The sequence below is a fragment of the Eublepharis macularius genome, chromosome 6, assembly GCF_028583425.1.
Source record: "Eublepharis macularius isolate TG4126 chromosome 6, MPM_Emac_v1.0, whole genome shotgun sequence".
Classification (NCBI taxonomy): domain Eukaryota; kingdom Metazoa; phylum Chordata; class Lepidosauria; order Squamata; family Eublepharidae; genus Eublepharis; species Eublepharis macularius.
Window position 1 is genome coordinate 113,365,927 of NC_072795.1, and position 20,510 is coordinate 113,386,436.

At 42.1% G+C, this 20,510-nt stretch overlaps 1 protein-coding gene across 1 annotated transcript in view; it reads left to right on the forward strand.

Annotated features, from left to right (window-relative positions):
* Window positions 1-20,510, forward strand: part of CDH23 (cadherin related 23) — an 819,524-nt gene that overhangs the window by 654,178 nt on the left and 144,836 nt on the right. The window contains exons 30-35 of the mRNA XM_054983948.1: window positions 3,525-3,585; window positions 8,552-8,700; window positions 10,002-10,137; window positions 13,957-14,345; window positions 14,444-14,545; window positions 17,233-17,235. Of these exons, the coding sequence (XP_054839923.1) occupies window positions 3,525-3,585; window positions 8,552-8,700; window positions 10,002-10,137; window positions 13,957-14,345; window positions 14,444-14,545; window positions 17,233-17,235 (840 nt within the window). The remainder of the gene's footprint in view (window positions 1-3,524; window positions 3,586-8,551; window positions 8,701-10,001; window positions 10,138-13,956; window positions 14,346-14,443; window positions 14,546-17,232; window positions 17,236-20,510) is intronic.

Below are 20,510 nucleotides of genomic sequence, written 5' to 3' on the forward strand. Positions count from 1 at the left end.
CTCTCAGCTGCAACAATGCCTGCAGGTGAGTCAGGCGAACAACGTTTACAACTCTACTCCAATTTTAGATAGTTGTACTCAGCCTATTAGTGTTTGGTGATGGCTGTTTCACAAAAATTACTGGAATTCTACATTTCTTGTGAATGAATGTTTGATGTTGGCACTGATGTCAGTGCTGTCATTGTTTGAGATTGTTAGAAATAATTTCATAGTGGTATAGCGGCAGAGCAGCAGAAGCAAAACTCCCCCAATGCTGAGTTGCTTGTTGCAGCACCATCAGGTCAAATAGATGGGATACAGACTCCTACGAACAGAAGGAGCTTGTGAGAGCAGATCTTTCCCAGCATGCCCATGAGCCCTTTCCCACCCCCAATCACTGCTGAGGACGAGGGCATCCCCCAGAGTAACACAGAGCTACAGTAGGGAAAGGAGATTTGGGGAGAAATCTCCCCTCCTCCATTTCTGTGCAAGCAGAGTAAGCTTTGAGATAAATTTCTTTCATTTGCAGAAGCAATTCTCGTGTGGCATGGCATATTGTTTGAGAGGGGCAACCCTTGGGAGCAGCTTCACAGGAGGCTGAAGGGAAGGGAAGAGTGCAGGGCTTTGCTGCAGGAGCTAGCTGAAGCCCCATAGAGCAAGTATTGCTTCTGGAACAAAGCTTGAACCTGGGCAGTAGCGGCAGCGGTTGGTGCCCCCCCCCCCTGGTTACACACCATGCTTGAGCTGTTCTAAACAGTGGACCATCCCTTTGAAAAAGGAAAAACATTCACTTCCACTCTTTCTTTTCACAGGGATTTGGAACCAGTGCTCTAGCTATTAAGATTCACCAATTAATGACTCTTTATGAATCTTGGGTGTGAGTCCCAAAATGATTAATTATTGTGATTTGACTGTTAGCATCTAAGTCGGAGTGAATATGAGAAATTTTATTGGCAAAAAAATATGTGAAAGGATCACAGCTAATGCCAATTTACCATAATTTGCAGACATCATTCAGGGAAAGCAGTCTGAAATTATCCTTCAAAAATGGACTAGAACATGCTGCAGCACCCCCCACCCCCCTTGACATCTAAGGTAGAGAGCATTTGAGGGATTTTATTGGCAAAAAAACTTGCAAAGCAATCACGGCTAATTTGTCAGCATGCCTTGCAATAGGGATATCTGTAGCACCTTCTGCTCCTTATTTGATGGATAATTTCAGATTGCTTTCCCTAAACAATACCAATTGTCTGGAGAAAAAAAATGTCCTGTCACTTTAATAGAGGCTCAATGGGATATTGTTTACCAGGTGATGTTATTTACCTCCATTCCATGAAATACTTCAGCTGCTCATTTCCAAACATTAAGACAGGACATTTTTCTCCAGGCTTGTTGGAAAGCATAATAGGATCTTGAGTGTGGTAAAGGCATAGTATGGACGCCTGCCCCTTCTGACTAATAAAATCTTGCTCAGAAGTTGTGGGGGTCATTTGTTGCAAACAGTTTTAAACATTTCCTTTACAGAAGAGAAATTTCCCAGGCTCCTGAACGAGGCTGTCATCAGGCCTTTTCTAAATCAGACTTCCTAAAGAAACAGATTTGGGCCAATTATAGTCTAGTCTCTAGTTCCTGGGAAAGGTGAAAGAATAGGTGGTGGGAGAACATCTCCAGAGTTTCTTGGATGAAACGTCTTCATCCCTTCTCAGTCTAGATTCAGGCCTGGTTTGGGAGCTGAGGTATTTGGGGTAGTTCTGAAGGATGATCTGAAAGTGGAAATGAATAGAACAAATGCATCCCTGCTTCTCTGTCTTGATTATTTTAATCTTTGAGATGGTAGTTCATTCACTGTGGTTGAGATGTTTGGAGTGTGATTGGAAACAGCTCTTAAGTGGTTTAAGTTGTTTCTCTTAGGCCATATTCTTGTGATTGCAGTTAAAGATTTATTTCTTCTCTGGAAAGTTCAGTTAAGAGTTTGAATGTGCTTATTGGACCTAGCCCTTTTGCTGGAAAAGCATGTTTCTACAGTGGTCAAAAATGCAATTTTTCAATTGTACCTTGTCCATCAGTTGGTATTCTTGTTATGCTTGGCTAATCTGACCTTACTGATCCATGCCAGACAATCCATGCCATCATGCCTATTATAACATACCTATTATAACATGCTTTGTATGGCTGCTCTTGAAGGGAACTTGTTCATTGACTGGAGGATCCCAGGAGTCTTGTATTACCCCCATCTTATAATCATTACTTTGGCTATCACTACATTTCTGGATTCAATTCAAGGTGCTGGTGCTTTTCTTCAAAAAAAACCCATTCAGTTCCAGAAATCCATATACCTAAAGGATGACTTCTCCCTATAGGAACCTATGTGGTAGCTTAGGTCATCACACCAGTGGTTTCTGTCTGTCATCTGTTGTAGAAGGCTGCAGTCAGCTGTGACTCAATCATGGGCATTTTTAGTTGCTGCTCCTATTATAACTGGATGGAGGCTTCTACCTCCCTTCCAGTCCTTTGGTTCCTTCAGTAGCTGCCACCGCCCAACTGAAATAGGCTTAATCCTCCACAAGCCATTTGGGGAGCTGGGGAGCCTCTGTGCATGTGCAGAGTTCTATCAAATAGCTGAGCAGAATGCTTGTGGGTGAGGCTTGGACTCAGCTTGACTAAACTAAAGAAAGATCTTTATTTTACTACGGCAGAATATAAAATACTGAGAGCACACTGATGTGTAGGAAAGAGCAGTGCACAAGGCTTAACAGATGATATAAGGAAAAAAGGAAACAAAAAGTATAATATCTAACTATCCCTTGAGAGTTACCAAATAGTACCTGAAACTACCCGTGCAGGGTGCTTGTTGTTAGGGAAAGTAGGGAATAGAGGCAAGCCGACCTCTAGCACCGCTGTTTCTCCATCCCCAGTGAACCACCACACCAAGGCCCAAGAGCCTTTTTAATCTCTCTCTCTCCCCAGAGGGAGTTCAGTCTCTTCCAAACTCCATGACCAAGCTGGCCCTTGTCATGTGGGCCGCAAAGCTTGTTTTATGATGGCATCCAAATGGCTAGAACAACATCCATTTATCCCTCATAGGATGTCAGTTTATAACAAACATCCCAAGGAGAGGTGTCAGAGCAAATGGTTTACTGCCCTGCCAGGTTTATTGCCCTCTCCTCCCTGCTTTCCCAGGGTTGGATTTGACAGGTGAATCACAGAGCGGTTTGATAATCTGAAAGGTATGCAGATATATCTTTATCATGACAGCCCCCATTTTATGGAATACTGTCCATATCTGTGTGTGAGAGGCCTCCTTGCTCATGGCTTTCAGGAGAGGCTGTATGGGTGAACTTTTTAAAAATACTTTTAGAAAGTCCTTCCCATTGGGGAGATTTGTCTTTGCCAGTTGGTGATTCTTTTACTATTTAGTTTTATTATGCCAAGTAATCTTTGAACACTGAAAGTGTTACCCCTCCCAATTGCATGGTCATCATAAGAAATTGGAAGGACATTTGAAATCACTAATGAGTACTTGCTACTTTTGTTATTGTTCAAAGGTAAAAGCCACAGATGCAGATGAAGGTGTAAATGGCCGTGTGTGGTACAGGATTCTCAAAGGTAAGTCCAGTTGTTGCTCAAAAAAGTAAAGGTATATATATGAATATATTCTGGATGGTGAGCTTTTGTAATTTACTATAGGCCATATTCACTCTGTTCTCACTCCAACAGCCCTATGGGCCCTACTTCATTTCATTTCCATTTAAAACTGAATTATCATAGCTAATACCATTTCTGATATAAGGAACTTTCATTATAATGAAATTTCAATGTGATTTCAATTTTGATTCTATTAACCATTCATTTTCCATAACTTAAAGATTAACTGTATAGCAGAAAGTAGCTTATATTATACCAGTATATTTTAACATCGGATATTCTAAGACGGTGATCCAGATTACACTAACCTGGAAGTCAGTTCAGCTGTTAATGAGGCTCTCTTCCAAGTAAATCTGCTAACGTAGCAAGGGTAATGCATTAAGCATGATTCCAAATGAGAAGTGGAATAACTTGGAGATAGAACTTTGATCTCAGCCAATAGGAATCCTGACTGAAAATGAGAGGCAAAAGAACTTTGAGGTGTGTTTGAAAAATGAAGGTTGGAAAAGGACAGTTGAAAGAGAAGAGAGAAGAGAGGAGAGAAGGTGACTTGAAAACAGCTCTGGGAGAAATCAAGAAGGAGATGCAGTTGGGAAGATCGGGTCATTGGACTACCGTCCAGCAAGAAATTAACAAGATTTGGTACTGATGACAGTATGAGAGAACAGCTTTATGAGTGGTGTGAACTGAGATAAAAAGAAAGAGCAATGTGCCCAACTGAAATACGGGGCAAATTGCACATCACCGGGAAGCCTGTGTAGCAATACCCTGATGGTACCATTTTATAAAGAAAAGTAGTTTCTGGAAGAGGTAATCCAGAATAAGGGGAAGCATAATTCTTTCCCTTGCAGCAGTTTTGCTACAATTTTGTCACCTTCCAAATTATCACTTCCAAGGGTTCCAGGAATTTGTTTGGAGAAGCAAACGCATGAATGGAATCTTGCATGAGGAGAAGAAGTACTTGGGTGGAGGTGATTTGGAACTAGGGTTGCCAGCCTCCAGGTGGTGGCTGGAGATCTCCCAGAATTACAACTGATCTCCAAGCCGCAGAGAGCAGTTCACCTGGAGAAAATGGCTACTTTAGAGGGTAGACTCCACCAGTCATGTGTTTACCTTTGAAAATGCACATCTGGAACTCCACGGGGGAAGCAACTGGTGGGGTAGTGAATTGCAGCAAAAGGGCAGCAGATGGCTGTATGCACATACCTGCCACTTCTTTTTTCCAGATCAGGCCCTACCAAAGCTATCTTTCCAACTGCTTCCATGAAGGGATTTTTCCTTGAATGGAAAGCTGGAATCCCCTGCATTAAAGGAGAACGTTCCCATGACATGGTGTTCTTTCCAAGACTGATTCATTCATTCCCAGGATTTCCCCCTTTTGATCTCGAGAAAAAAATAATCTGTTTTTCACCAGCTGGAAAATGTCTGGGTGGGCATTCCCTCCTTCACCACAGGGGAGGGAGGGATAGACCTAAGTTCCACTTTCAAAATGTTGTGGATCATATGCCATCTCTCCCCCTACTCCACCCCAGCTCTTTAAAGGCCTTTTTTCCTTTTCCCTGCCAAGCCATGCAGTATTGCTATAGCATAGCTTGGTAGGGAAAGGGAAAATGATGGGAAAGGGGGTTTCAGGGTTGGGGCAGCAGCCAGTGGCATGGCAATCTGGAGGGTGTGTGTGAATGCCGTTGCCACTTGATTCCATAATTCTATGGTGATGGTGCATTGTTTGCATACCATCCCTGGTCTGGAAGCGGTTGGTGTTTTGTTGTTAGGGTATTTGTGTGCCGTATGTATTTCTGTGTGGCAGTGTGAATTCCAGTTATCATTTTTGATCCTGGCTTGTGCTTGCTTGCACTTTCCTTTGTTATTGTCATCCCTCATAATGATTACTTGAAGACTGCAATCCTGAACATACTTAGTAGGTGATAAGTCCCATGAGCTTTGATTTACTTCTGAGTAAACTTGTTTAGGGTTGAACTGTACATTATTGTTCCCTTGTAACATTTCCCACTAATATAGTCACACTGAAACTACATGAGACCCAAAGACTCTGTCCTTTTTCTGGGCTCTAAGCTCATCTTCAGATCTGAGAGCTTTCCATGCAACTGGAAGAAATTTTTACTTTTATTTTATTTATGTCATTTTTAGTCCGCCTTTCTCACTGAGATTCAAGTTGGATTACACAGTATGAGATTAGTACAGTCAGTATCAAGTATATTTCAATATAGTATCAAGGACATTTCATAAACAATACCATCGAGTAAATAGATACAAGTTTAAAAGACATAGTGTTAGCAAGAATCCAATACAGAGTAGAAAAAATACTGAAGCAGAACATAATTCTAGGACTAACATTAGACAACATGGAGCACTGGTGGTACATAGGAGTACATATTCAAAGTAGCAATATGTAAGGCAATACAGTGATGAAGTCTATGGTCCCTAACTCATTAGCGAAGCATCTTCCCTACAATACAGCCCTCCCATTTGAGTAAAAAGCCTTTTTGAATAGTTCAGTTTTGCATCATTTACGAAACACCAGGAGAGTGGGGGTTCTTCTTACTTCCTCAGGCAGGTCACTCCACAGGATAGGGGCCACCACAGAGAAAGCTCGTGTACGGGCTGCTGCTGACTTCACCTGTGTGCAGCCTGGCACCTGCAGGAGACCCTGTTCAGATCAGCAAAGCTGCTGTCGAGGAACATAGGGATGGAGGCAGTCCCATAGGTATGTCGGTCCAAAGCCATGAAGATCTTTGTATGTAATAACTAATACCTTGACCTGAGCACAGTAACTGGTGGGTAGCCAATGGAGCGACTGTAGGATGGGAGTGATGTTCATGCTCCTGCTCGCTCCTGATAACAGTCGGGCTGCAGCATTTTGCACTAATTGGACCCTCCTAGTTAACTTAGATGGGAGACCTAGGTATAGAGCATTACAATAGTCAAGCCTTGATGTTACCATAGCATGGATCCAAGTGGCCAGGTCAGCTGTGTCAAGATAAGAAGCCATCTTCCAAGTTAGAGTGAGGTTGTAGTAAGCATTTTTTGCCACTGCCTTAACTTGTTTTTCTAGTAATAATGCTGGATTCAGTATAACCCCTAGGCTCTTAAGTGAGTCTGCAAGGGTCAGACGAACTCCATCGGAAGTGGGGAGCACAATGTTCTTCAAGATCTCTGCTTTCCCAACAAGCATCACTTTGGTCTTGTCCGGGTTTAATTTCAATTTGTTGTTTTTCAAGCATTTCACTACGGCTGTCAGGCAGCAATCTAAGATTTCTACTGCATCCTGCAGGGACCTGTATAATGAGATATAGAGTTGGGTGTCATCTGCATATTGATGAGGTTGGGAGATAAGATTGCGCCCTGGAGAACCCCGCGCGATTGTTCCCATTCTAGAGATAGTTGATCTCCAATGGCCACCCTTTGAGTCCACTCCAAGAGAAATGATTTAAACCAGTCCAGGGCACATCCTTTGATGCCTACTTGTGTTTCTAAATGCCTTAACAGGCATTTCCCTTGCTTTCAAAAGTGTACAGCAACATGGGAAATAACAGCAAATTATTTTCCAAACAGTAGCTGTATTAGGCCCTTTTTGCACTTATGGTTTAAACTACCATTTATGAGCATTCACTGCTATCTCAATGGCTTTGGCATGGCACCCCCACATTCCACACTGTCCAAGGTAGATTCTCTTTGGTGTCTTGTTTTTCATTTTAGACAGGCTTTGAACCCTTGGTGCAGTTTCACTTTTTTTTTTAGCTTTGTAGTAGTAACATTGTAGTAACGTTGCCGTGTTGGAAACCATCCCCCCTCCTCTGTTTGCTGATTGGGCTGTCCTCTGTCCACTGGAGAGGCAATTGGTGGTGTTCTTGGGGAAAACGTACTTTTCGTACTTGTTCCACTCTTGTTTATTTTTTTAAGCCAAGTCAGGAAAGGGTTAAAATGCTGCTGCTTCATCCCCTCCCGGCACCTTCCCTGCCGCTTTGTTTCCAAAGGGCTGTGCAAAACTTTTTTTTTCTTTTTGGCAAAGCCCAAAACATGCCAGGGAGGGAGGGAAAAGTAGCCATTTAATTTTTTCCTGGCTTTTAACCCAGGAGGAATGTGCAGGTATGTTACAATGTTACAACCTTACAACTCTTCTTGCTTTTGGAAAAAAGAGAGAGTGTGTGTGCATACCCCAATGGAGGAAGGGAAAAGCAGCCATGTAACCCTTTCCTGGCTTTTAACACCAGCAGGGAATAAACAGCAACATTAGGAATCATTCCTAGCTTTAAAAAAAATAATAAGTGTATGTGTGCATACCTGAGAGGAAGGAAGCCAACAGAGAAGCAGCCTTATTACCCTTACCTCACTTTACTGATAAAAATGGTGAGAAAGGAGTTCAGAGAGGAGGGTGGGAGCTCCTGGGGAAAAAGAGAGGAGAAGCGAAGCAGAAAGGGAGTATAGAGTTTACACTGATGTTAATTGGGCCAGATGTGACGGCAGCAGCTTCAAAATAAATTGCGGTATGTCTGCAGGGGGGAAAATTGGAGATATTACGGACAAACATTGGTACTGTGCCCCATGACTACCTTGCAAGTGTGAAACTCCTGCAAACATGGGAAGCAGAACAGACAATGAAACGCTTTAAAGTCCCAGTGCGAAAAGGACCTAAGGCTACTGTAAACAAAACAGCAAAGTCTTTTGGTATCTTAATAACAGAGTTGTTGTGATGTCAGCTTTCATAGGTTAGGGTCTTCATGCATCTGATGAAGTAGTCTCTTGCCAACAAAAATTTGTGGCACAGCAAATGTGTCAGTCTTCGAGGTGTTACAGGATTCACAATCTACTTTAGCAGATTACACTTCCAGTGAGGTAGGGGGTTAGATTTACTGAGGTGGGTGTATACTAACATGTACAATGCATTGCTCTATTTTGTCATCAACAGGAAACAATTACAACAATTTTCGGATCAATCCAAGCAGTGGACTGGTCATGCGGGGTTTACGGCCTGTGGACAGAGAACGTAATTCCTCCCATGTCCTCGAGGTGGAAGCCTACAACAGTGAGCAAGGACCAATGAGAAGCTCTGTTAGGGTACTGTTTCTTTGAGATATAAGAACTGCTGCTTTGTTGGGAAGAGTGGTTGCCTTGCCACCATACAAGCAAATATCCACTGGGGGTTATTGTAGAGATTGCAGTGAGGTTAATGCTGAATCAAGTTTAGAAACTGGTCATTGCCAGGTGGAGAGTCAATTTGGAAATGCCACCTGATCCCAAAGCAGACCAATCCCCCCACCCTATTTTCCCTTGAATTGCAACTCAGTAGCTCTCAAGTTCCCATCCTTGTGAAGCATTTGTGAAGCTGGGTTTTTTAAAAAGTTAATATGCAAAATTATATTTTCTGCATATCCGAGGACTCCTCTGAGTAGACAGAGACCTATACATTGTCTGTGGGTGGTCTCATTATTCAGCCTTTATCATCCACAGAAGCCAGGCAGTTTACTATTATATAGTGGTAGACAAAATAGAGTACATTGTTTCACTGCAACTGCTGCTATTTTCTCTATTGATATGTATGTAGGTTTTGCAGAGATAAACATTTGGGGCCTAATATCTGCAGTATGCTAATACAGCTCAGTGATTCTTTTGAGGAAAAGAGCACTTTCCTCTGCTCTTCAGAATCAATTCACTAATAAAATAGAAAAAATTAAACACAATGAATTTCAAAATGTGCATAATGCAGTATCTTATGTGAGACAGACTGACTGACTGACTTCCTTAGAGACTTGAATCAACAGCCTTAGGGTACAACTGGATGAGAAACTGGGGATTCATTATTGGATCTTCCATCGCTTTCAGTTTCTGTCAATAGCATCTGCAAGGCTTCTTGAATGGGCCTGAGATTGCTGTGTTAGGGGATCAGCATTAATGTTTCTCCCTTATGCTATGTGTGAAATGTAAACTACCACCCCATAGCATTTGCCAATGGGAAAAATATTAGGCATGCACGCACCCCTCAACAAAAATTAAAATAAAAAAAGATTCTGGCAACTGTTGTAGACTAACAGTGCAATCCTAAGAAGAGTTGCCCAAGTCTAAGCCCATTGAAATCAATGGGCTTAGACTGGAGTAACTCTTCTTAGGATTGCGCTGTAAGTCTTTTAATCCATTAAAGTTCCATAGTTCTGTACAATAATGTCCAAATTAAGGTGCCTAATATTTGGTTGTTGTGGATTTTCCGGGCTGTATAGCCGTGGTCTTGGCGTTGTAGTTCCTGACGTTTCGCCCGCAGCTGTGGCTGGCATCTTCAGACAATGCATGTGCCTGATATTGTTTGACTCCTTTTTCCAGAACAGATTCCAATAATAAATTATTCATATTTTACTCTCTCCTAGGTAATAGTATATGTAGAAGATGTCAATGATGAAGTGCCTGTATTTACCCAGAGACAGTATAACCGGCTAGGTTTGCGAGAGACTGCTGGGATAGGGACATCTGTTGCAGTGGTCCGGGCAACAGATCGAGATACAGGTATAGAGACTGCACAGAACAATGACATATTTCAGATATCTGTGACTCTCTGTGTTTTGTATTTGTTCTCAGTGATCTTTTGCTTATAAATTAGTGTAATAGTCTACATTTTAAGCCTTTGTATAGGTTAGAAATATGTGAGCCCCCAAATATGGCTCAATATAGTGCCTATGTGTCAATTAATGCAGCATTGGATGAAATCATTTTTCCATCAAGAAACAATCACGTCTAACGGCTTTTGGTTAGCCTCTTTTGACTTTAGTCTGAATTAGGGTTTCACTGTTTTCTGGAAACTTATTTTTTATTTATTTTAAAGGTGGCTAACAAATCAAAACATAAATAATAAAATCACATTTTAAAACCATTAAAACCACTCAAGAAAACAATAAATAAAACAATTAAAACCCAAGCTAAAATACATACAGAATAAAACAACAATTAAAAACATTGGGAAGGAAAGAGGGCTCACTGAGGGAATGCCAAACAGAATGTTAAAAGTCTTCACCTGGTGGCAGAAGATGGCAATAGAAGGAGATAAATCTCTCTAGAGAGAAAGTCCAAGTTTTGGTGCCACCTGAGAAGGCTCTCTCCCTAGTTATAGCCCCTCCAGTCTCAGAAAGTGGGGATACCTCAAGCAGGGCCTCTGAAGATGACTGTAGTGGTTGGGTAGGTTCATAAGGGAGTACTTAGTCCTTCAGCAATGTTGGTCCTAAACCATATAGGGCTTTAAAGGTCAGCACCAGCATCTTGCATTGTGCCTGGAAACAAATTTAGAGTCAGTGTAAATGGGCCAAGACTGGAGTGATATGATTCCTACAACCCACTCCAGTCAATATCCTGGCTGCAGCATTCTGGACCAATTGAAGTTTCTAAACACTTCTTAAGGGCAGTCTTATGCAGACTGCACTGCAGTAATCTAATATAGATGTAACTAGGGCTTTTTTTCTGGGAAAAGAGGTGGTGGAACTCAGTGGTAGAACTCAGGACCACACAATGACATCACTTTAGGTCAGCTGGAACAAGGGGGGTGTTTTTTAAAGTTTAAATCACCCTTGGCAAAAATGGTCACATGGCCGGTTGCCCCTCCCTCTGATCTCCAGACAGAGTTTAGATTGCCCTCCGCGCCACTGGCTCAGGGCTCAGCCAGGCTCAGCCAGGATCAGGATCAGGATCAGCCAGGATCAGGATCTCTGGGATCAGCCAGGAGCGCAAGATAGAACTGTCATCCATGTATTGGTGACAGCCCAGTTTCCAGTTGACCTCACCCAACAGTTTCATGTAGATATTAAAGAGCATAGGGAACAGGATGGAAATTGAGTGGCACCTGAAAGACTAATACTCATTTATTGCATTATGAGCATGGGTGGAGCACCGCCCACTGTCTCAGCACCTCTTCCAAGTACCCCTTGTGATTATCCCAGGTAAATGGAACTGGGAACTCCCAAATTCCTGGCAATTCTTCTCACCTCTCCATGAAACCGGAGGGGGGGGGTGTTGGGATGCCTTAGTTCTGCTCCTGCCGCCAGGGGGTCTCCAGACTGCTCAAGTGCATGGGTGGGCGAGGGAGGAGGAGGGTGAGCCAATTCCCTTTATATACCATAGCAGCTCCCTTCCTGACAACCCAATCTCTTAACCACCAGTTTCCTGGTGGGGAGGGGGAGAAGGGATCCTGCACTGCGCACCCGCACTTCCCTGCCTGTCCTCCTCCCCAACACTCCCACCATTGCTGGCCTCAGCCGAAAAGCGAGGCCAGAGGCACCGTGGCTGCCAGGGTCTCAGGCCCAGAGAAGGAGAAGCTGCCGCATGCACAAGCATGTGCATGCACGCACGCACACCCAGTCTGGCTTCTGCCCCACTCCTGCCTCCCAAGGCAGTGTTTGCCAGAGAGTCTGGCCCATTTGTTCCCCCACCATTGCTGGCTTGGGCTGAGCAAACAAACAAAAAATGGCTGCTCCCGTAACCAGACCGTCGCAGAACAGAGATGAACTCACAGGAGACAAATATAACCTTTCTTCACAGTATCAAAATTGATTCAAACTATTTCACAAGTGTCGCAAAAGTGCAACGTGCTCTAAATACAAAATATAACTTATATCTATGCAATGAAATATTTCCACATGGCATGTAACAACCGGGCCAAACTGGGCACAATAAATAATCCAAAAGTCAATTCTTGTAATGGTCATTTCTTCTGAGGTAAACTTAGAACTTCTTATGAGCAGTAGAAGGCAGAATCGATGGAAGGGATTCCACGCCACGCCACGACCTGCGTTCACAGAGATGCTTGGCCCATTCCCTGCCACTCCAGCATGGGTCAGGGCTTAGCAGCAGGGCTGTCAGCCCCACAGCCGAAGCATGATGGCTGGCAGGGGCCTGGGGAAGCAGAAACTGCTGCTGCTGCTGCATGCCTGCACAGCCCATCCCAGCCTCCACGCCACTCCTCTGCAGGCCTGCTCTTGTCTGAAACGCCCAGCCGGGCTTCTCCGTCTTCCATTTTGCTGCATATAGTACTCTCGCAGCTGTCACCATATACTTGAAGAGTTCTCCCTGTTCTTTTGTAACATTACTTGATAGAATATTTAATAGCATATTTTTCAGATTCAACTCAAACCTGTGCTTGAAAATCTTCTGCATCTGTTCATATATTTTTATCCAATATCTTCACACTTTCTTACTTGTCCACCACGTGATAAAATGTTGCATCCATGCATTGACATTTCCAACACTGCCCACTGTAATCCTTACTAATTCTTACAATGTCTTTAAGCACGATAGACCATCTAAAGATCATTTTATACCAGTTCTCTCATAACAGCTGGCAATCAGTAAATTTGATATCTTTGGTCCATAGATTTTCCCAATGATTCATGGAAATGGTTTCTCCAAAAATTTTCATCATATTTAACATACAGTTATTAACTTGTTTCATTTCTGTGTGGTATTACAGTAGAATTTTGTAGATTTTCCCTAATAAATGCTTCAGGTCTCCACTTATTAGTAATTCAAACTATGTTTTCTCTCTTGGTCTGCCACCTTCTTTGAGAGTTTGTTCTTTAAGTTTAGATAACATTTGATGATACATCAGCCATGGAATATTTTTCCCTTGAGCCTGAATTTCTTGCCAAGTTTTCATGTTACCTTGCTTAACTGTCATAAATGTGTAGCTGAACCAGTCAATTCTGTTTCTAGTGGTGATATCATAGTAAGTGTTTATTGGTGATTTCAATGGCAAAATTGGCTTATGCTCTGTTTCAGCATTTGCATGGAGTACCCTATTACATGTTTAGTGAAATGTCCTTGAAACTGACTGTACTGACTCACACTATGTGATCCAGCTTGAGTCTCAGTGAGAAAGGTGGACAATAAATAATATAAATAAATAAATAAACAAATATCCTCTTTCCTGCCACCACAGCCCCAATACATATCACTGCTTTTTAGGGCTGGAAAACAAACTGGGAGTTCCAGTTACAGAACATGAAAGTTAATTGTAGTTTGACTCTGAAGTGAATCTTAAATATATGTAATTGCATTGATTGATGCCTTGCTTCATCTAGCTTCTCTCAACCCCAGCATTTCATATATATTGATAATGCTATATAAAATGAATAAGAACTCCAAATTGAATATGAGGCTCTCAGTTGAACAACACTTTGCCATTGTTAGACTTCCCAAGCTCCTTATCTATATTTCCAAAGCAGTGGTTCCAAAATCACATAAAATGTATTAGCCCTGTTCAGTTCAGTGAACACTTAACTGTGACAATGGATTCCAAATGGCATTCTAACAATGTTTCCCTCCCCCTGTGTCTCTCCCAAGGAAATGGAGGTCTGGTGAATTATAAAATTGAATCAGGCTCTGAAGGAAAGTTTGAAATTGATGAAAGCACTGGCCTCATTACCACAATTGACTACCTTGATTATGAGACAAAAACCAGTTACCTGATGAATGTTTCAGCCACAGATCAAGCACCCCCCCAAAATCAAGGCTTCTGCAATGTCTACGTCAGCCTCCTGAATGAAATGGATGAAGCTGTGCAATTCTCAAATGTCACATATGAAGCCGTGATCACAGAGAACATCCCCTTGGGTTCTGAAGTGCTGAGAGTCCAGGCACGATCCATTGACAATCTTAACCAAATCACATACAAATTTGACCCTAACACTAATGCTCAAGCTCTGTCTTTGTTCAAGATAAATGGAATCACTGTAAGTAGTTTACCCACAACTTCCTTCAACTTCCTTCAGCCAGGGTAATAGGTTGGCATTTGACAATGTCTTTTATATATTTATTTCTTCCCTGGCAGGGTGTAATCACAGTCAAAGGACAAGTTGATCGAGAGAAGGGAGATTTCTACACCCTAACTGTTGTAGCAGATGATGGCGGTCCAAAACTTGACTCAACTGTGGTGAGCTATTTTTGTTGCAGTCCTTTTTGTATGATAGGGAAATGTTGAATTGGCTACCATTTTCAAAGCTAGGTTCATTTTTATTCCAAAATATTACTCATATGCAAAGATTTTTACTTCCTAATTCCATTATTTTTTATATTCCATTGTTTCTATTTCTAGCAAATCTTTTTTCATTGTTACTGAATAAGTCATCCTGTAATATGCCTTGATCGTTGGTTCTTAGTTATGAAATTAGCTGTCCTTAGGAGATGAAGGAAGGGAAGATGGCATGGCATAGCTCGATCTTATCAGATCTCAGAAGCTACAAAGGGTCAGTATTTGAATGGAGGACCACTAAGGAGGACTCATCAGAGAAAGGCAATACCAAACCATCTTACTTGAGTTGAGAGCCCCTTGCTGGGTCACCATAAGTCTGTTGCAACTTGATAGCATATGCCTACATAAGCAGAAGATGCAGACAGCGAGATAAGACTTTCATTTGTTCCATCCAGACACCCTCCCCCATCATGAAGGAGCAATATGTCAACCCATTTTATTTAACCATGCTGGCCAGCTTGTGAGTTATTTGTATACTTTGAATGCTGCACTATTAACAATGCAATCGTAAACAGAATTATTCCATTCTATTGATTGCAGTGGGCTTAGAAAAGGGTAACACTCCTTAAGATTGCACTATTAGATAGGGAAAGTCATTTGAAAATTTGGGCTCTTGTCCTGGCAATTGTTTTTGGCATATTTTCAGCAATGGGATATTTGAGTTTAATTGTTTTGTACTAAGTTTTCACCATCTGATTTCTGGATCAGGTGTTCTAGCATAGAATTTCTATGCCTTGCTTCATTTATTGTTTCATTCTGATACTTGGTTCCTGCTTTCAAGATGCTGTGTGCTGAGTGACACCTTATTACTAGATTTTAAAATTTTCATTAGGCCAAAATTAAACCGAGCTTATGCATGGACTCTGTTCTGTGTCCCCTTCCCTTCTCCTCTTGGTATAAAAACATATATACTAACCAGGTGAAGCATTTTGATGATTTAAATATGTGCTCCATCCAACACTCAGCACATGTTAAAAAGCAACCTAGAATCAAGATTAGCTGGAGACTTCCCACTTCTTCATCTCACATCCATTTTTTCCATTTCTTTCTCTCTTTGCATATAGTTATTGACCACAAATGGCAGTGGACAGGGGCGTAGACTTTCCAATTTCCTGGGGGGGGGGGCTGGGGCCGGGCCAGAGGTATTGCTATGCCAGTGATATCACAGGGAGGAGCCAATGACATCACAGGGAGGGGCTTCCATTGCTACCATCTATGGAGGTGGGGCCATGGGAGATTTAGGGAGGGGCTCCGCACAAATTTAGGAGGACTCAGCCACCCATGGGAACGCCCCCTAACAATGTCCCTGAGCTAGGCCAAACCTAGGAAAATGTGGGAGTTGGTCAGTGGTTATAGTGCTATCTTAGTGATCTCTTGCTGTGTTCTGTTTTTGAAATTCACTTTTAGGATAGTCACTTTATGATCTATAATTATACATACCATGTGTATAGGACAAACTAATGGTCATAAATTTGACACTAAGAAAGGCAACACAGAAAAGCCTGTAAGGGAACATTTTTAAAGTTTTCCTGGACTTTCATTTACAGGAGTCTTGATTCTGCCTTATTCATAAGGGCGACTTAGTACTGAAATTTACTAAATTATGCCATTGCAGATGCCTTCGTTTGGTAAATGCATGGTTGAAGTCTGAACCAGGGCAGAATACAAAACAGTTGCCATGCACTCGATTTCTGAGCTGTGTACAGAGTGCAAAGTAGTAGCAAACTCCCATCTTCTCACTTCAAACTCATATCCTATAAGTGGGTACAAGCACATTTTGAGGCAATTCAGAACAGTGCTAGTCATGACCCCAAAGAAAACTCGCAGTTATACTACCTAGGATTTTATATACCTTGTTTTCTTAGCACACTGCTTAAACTCCTCCTTAAAAGACACTATTAACCAAATCACAGCCTGGACACAGGGCAAAAGGAAATTTTTAAAAGGCCTCTGATCTGCACCCCCCCCTTCCAATCTTGTTCATGCAGATAGGGCTTCTCATTGCTTCAGAGAGACAGCACTCATTTTTAGGAATTGTCCTTTTCTGCAATAGATACCACCTCTCCATTTAAACATGGAATGGAAATTGAAAGAGGAGTTTAGGAGTGGCTGAAGCAGTCCCCCCAATACATTACCATGAAAAAAACTAACTGTTCTCCCACACCCAGCAAAAAAAAAAAAGCCACAAACAAGCAAATAAAGCTATTTCAACAAGGAAACATAAGGCCTACCCTTTCCCAGTGTTCCATTTCCAAAATACAATGTAATGATAAGGTTACTGGAAAGTAAAATAGATACTCACTTTTTTCCCTGTTAATAGAAACTGGTCCTTAACAGAGTAGCATTGACTGCAGAGAAAACGTGATGATGGGTGGCTGGAGCATGCTGGCTGGTGTGAGTGTATGTTTTAAAAGGGAAGCAGTTTTAGAAAAATTTTAGTTTTAAAAAAGAAGTCAGAGTTCTTTATTATAGAAACTCCATACTTTGATAGGAAAGTGAAGAGAGCTTCCTACCTACAGATCTGTTCTGAGGAGGAAGTCCTCATGAGTAGACATGGACATGGAACAAAAAAAACCACAATGAACCAGAAGGTTCATGATTCGTGGGTTTCACGAACCACGGAACTGGACCTGTTACGAACCAGTTCATGGTTTATGGAGTTTAAATGCCCCTTTCTGGCCTTAGCAGTGGCAGGGAAAGGGACATTTAACAGTTTAAAGGGCCCTTTCCGGCCTTGCAAGCAGCAGGTCCGTTTAAACTATCAGCTGGCAGGCGGCAGGGGGGATCCCTCCCCTCCACAGCCTGCCATCTGATAGTTTAAACGGACCTGCCTGGCAAGGCACTTTAAACTGCCAAAACCCCAGCCCCCTGAACCCCCCAGCCCAGCCCCACACTTACCTTATCCTGCAGTGCAGCATCCTTCCTCTTCTCCCAGGAGGGGCAGGAAGGCCGTTTTCGGCCTCTTCCACTTCTCTGGGGGCCTGCAGGGCAATGGAAGAGGCTGAAAACGGCCTTCCTGCCCCTCAAATGGCTGCCGCAGCAGCCATTTGAAGGGCAGGAAGGCCGTTTTCAGCCTCTAGAAGGGCAGGAAGGCCACTGGGGTTTGGGCAGTTTAAAGGGCCCTGCCAGGCAGGTCCCTTTAAACTATCAGCTGGCAGGTGGCCAGGGGGGACCTGCTGCAGCAGGGCCCTTAAAGGGGCAGTTTAAATGGCCATTTAACTGGGGAAATGGCCATTTAAACTACCCCTGTAAATACGACCCAACCAACCAGCATACAGTTTGTGGAAGTTCCGTGGAAAGGAGCTTCCACAAACCCTGGTTCGCAAACCCCGAACCACCCTGGTTCATGGGGGTGTTGGGGTCGTATTTAGGTCCGTGCCCATCTCTACTCCTGAGTAGTAATCTACACATCAAAGGGCAGTAAAGGAATAAACAGTAAACAGATGCTCTGACCTGTCTATCTTTCTAACTCTCTGGTTTCTCCCTCTCTGAAACCTGAGCATTAGTGGAATCTTCTTACATTCCCTGTATGTAAATTGTAGCCATGCACTTATATTGCACTTATATCCAACAGAGGTCTTGCAATCTGACTGTTCCTACATTGAAAATGGGCTAAGCTAATTAGCGTGTCATAGTCAAAGGTATTTTAAGGCAGTGTATACATTCTTTTTTATATAAAATTTATTTTTATAAATATAAGCAGAACAGAAAAAAGAAAATAAAAACAATAGCACAATTATAATTATGTCAAAAGAAAAAGAGTAAACATAATACAACAAACAATATAAATAACTCATGTTTTTTTATATCCAGCACATATCAATCCTTGAATGTGTTTGTCAGAAAAGAAAGTATAGTCTCCAATATTCAGATTTTTGATCCTACAAGCATCTTCCAATTGTAACATTTCTGTATAATTAAACATATTTTGGAGAAGATGGGGGGAAATGAAGAGAGGGGAGAGACTTCTGAGGTAAATGCTTTCTGGATTTATGGCTGTCAAAATCTCACATGCTCTCTGGTCCTTTCTTTTATTTATGTAAACCACTTCAGTCACCCACAATGTAAAAGAGACACAAGCTTGGTTGATAGTTTGTAAGCTTTGTGTTCCCTTTGTAGGATCAAAAATCTTTTAGACATTTAACCCACTGAAGCCATCATATACTATTTAAGATATTACTTCAAAAATATTGTTGCTAGTGGGTAAATCTTGCCTTATAGGAGCCTGATTTTCAAAATCAAGTATCTTCTATCAGAGTCTCTTAATTCTTCTGTAACATTTATTTGTAAATTGTTTATACAAACTGCAATACCTTTAAAAATGATAAATTCTTAATAAACACACTAATACATACAAGCAAAAAACAGGAACAAAGCCCCAAAGAATTATAGAAATTATAATATGATATAATAGGAAGGGGGGGACAATCCTGTGCTTCATCAGCTATTGTAACTGAGACCCTCATGTGAGATCTGAGGGGGCTTGAGCCCCTTAGCCCCCATGTAGTTCACTGGCTGCCCGGGGGGGCTTGAGCCCCTCAGCCCCCCCGTAGTTTACACCTATGGCAGTGGATGAATTTCAGAAAGGCAACTGCATCTATACAGATCTGGGATCTTCAGGGAGATTAGGAATATGTAAAGGGAATGACTAAATTGTATTGCCATGCTGTTTTCATCCACTTGACAGGTTTTGTTCTTTATATTTGCCATGGAAAATCAATGCAAGCTGTTAAGTAAACATAAAGAAGTCTAGCCTAAATGAAAATAGATTGGCAGTCTCTGTTTAGGCACAGTGTTGACGCACAGTCAGTAAATGTGAAGTATGAGGCTCAGTACTTGCCAAAGCAGTGATTGTAAGTACTGTTTGATATATTCCTGACTGAGTGGGTGATACTTTCTGTAGAGTTTTTCCCAGTGATATTTCCTTTTTGCAAGATGAGAAACAAATGAACTCCAAGATAGTTGGGAGCTAAGAAAATTTTGCAAAAGACACACACGTACACACACATTTGCTTTTCCTCCAACATTTCACAATAAAAACAGGGACTGTATTGTATACTTATAATACCCCAATTCTCATTCCCATGTCTTCTTTCTGTTACTTATTGCTGAAGGCTCTCCCTTGCCTGCTGTATCCTGTGTTAATTTATTCTGAAATAGCCTATCCTGTTTTGGTTTCTGAAATAGAGGGGAAGCCCTTAGCAATGTTTTAATTCGGATTAAATCTGGTTATTTTTACTCTAGAATAGCTGAAACTCAACCAGTGTTAATTAATGATTCTCAAATACCTGCTGTTTTGGCCTATATCACGATTGCCAGTGGCAATCAGGCAACAGATTAGTTGACAGGCTGTTCAGCTGTTTGCTCTGTTCACAGGAACAGGCTGCTTGCTGCAATCAGAACCTGACTGCAAGCTGATGAGGAATCTGCTGTGAGTCCGGTTCTTCTAATCTCCTGGCCTGGAAAGCTTGCTGCATCCCAGCCTTGCTGATATGCCGCAAATGGGGGGAGTCAGAAGCCCAGTTGATCTCTCTTCTCTTTTGCTCACCCCCAATTGCTTTTTTTTTCTGCAGCCAAGCAGTAAGTTCATCTTGCCTGATGGGGAGAAGAAAACAATGGCCCTTTTCACACTACTTACCTGCTCCCGGAACGTTGCGAAACATCGCACAAAAAACGCGGAAGATAGCGTAAGTAGTGTGAAAAGGGCCAATAGCTTCTTCGACAGCAAGAACAGGAGCAGTCTGCTTCTTTTCTCTGCAGCCCACAGGAGAGGGAAATAAGCTGATTGGTCTTGCTCTCCCCACCCAAAGTTTCTTCCTGTGTTTCGGCCTTATTGGAATAGAGAGAGAAGCTTGAGTGGTGGGGC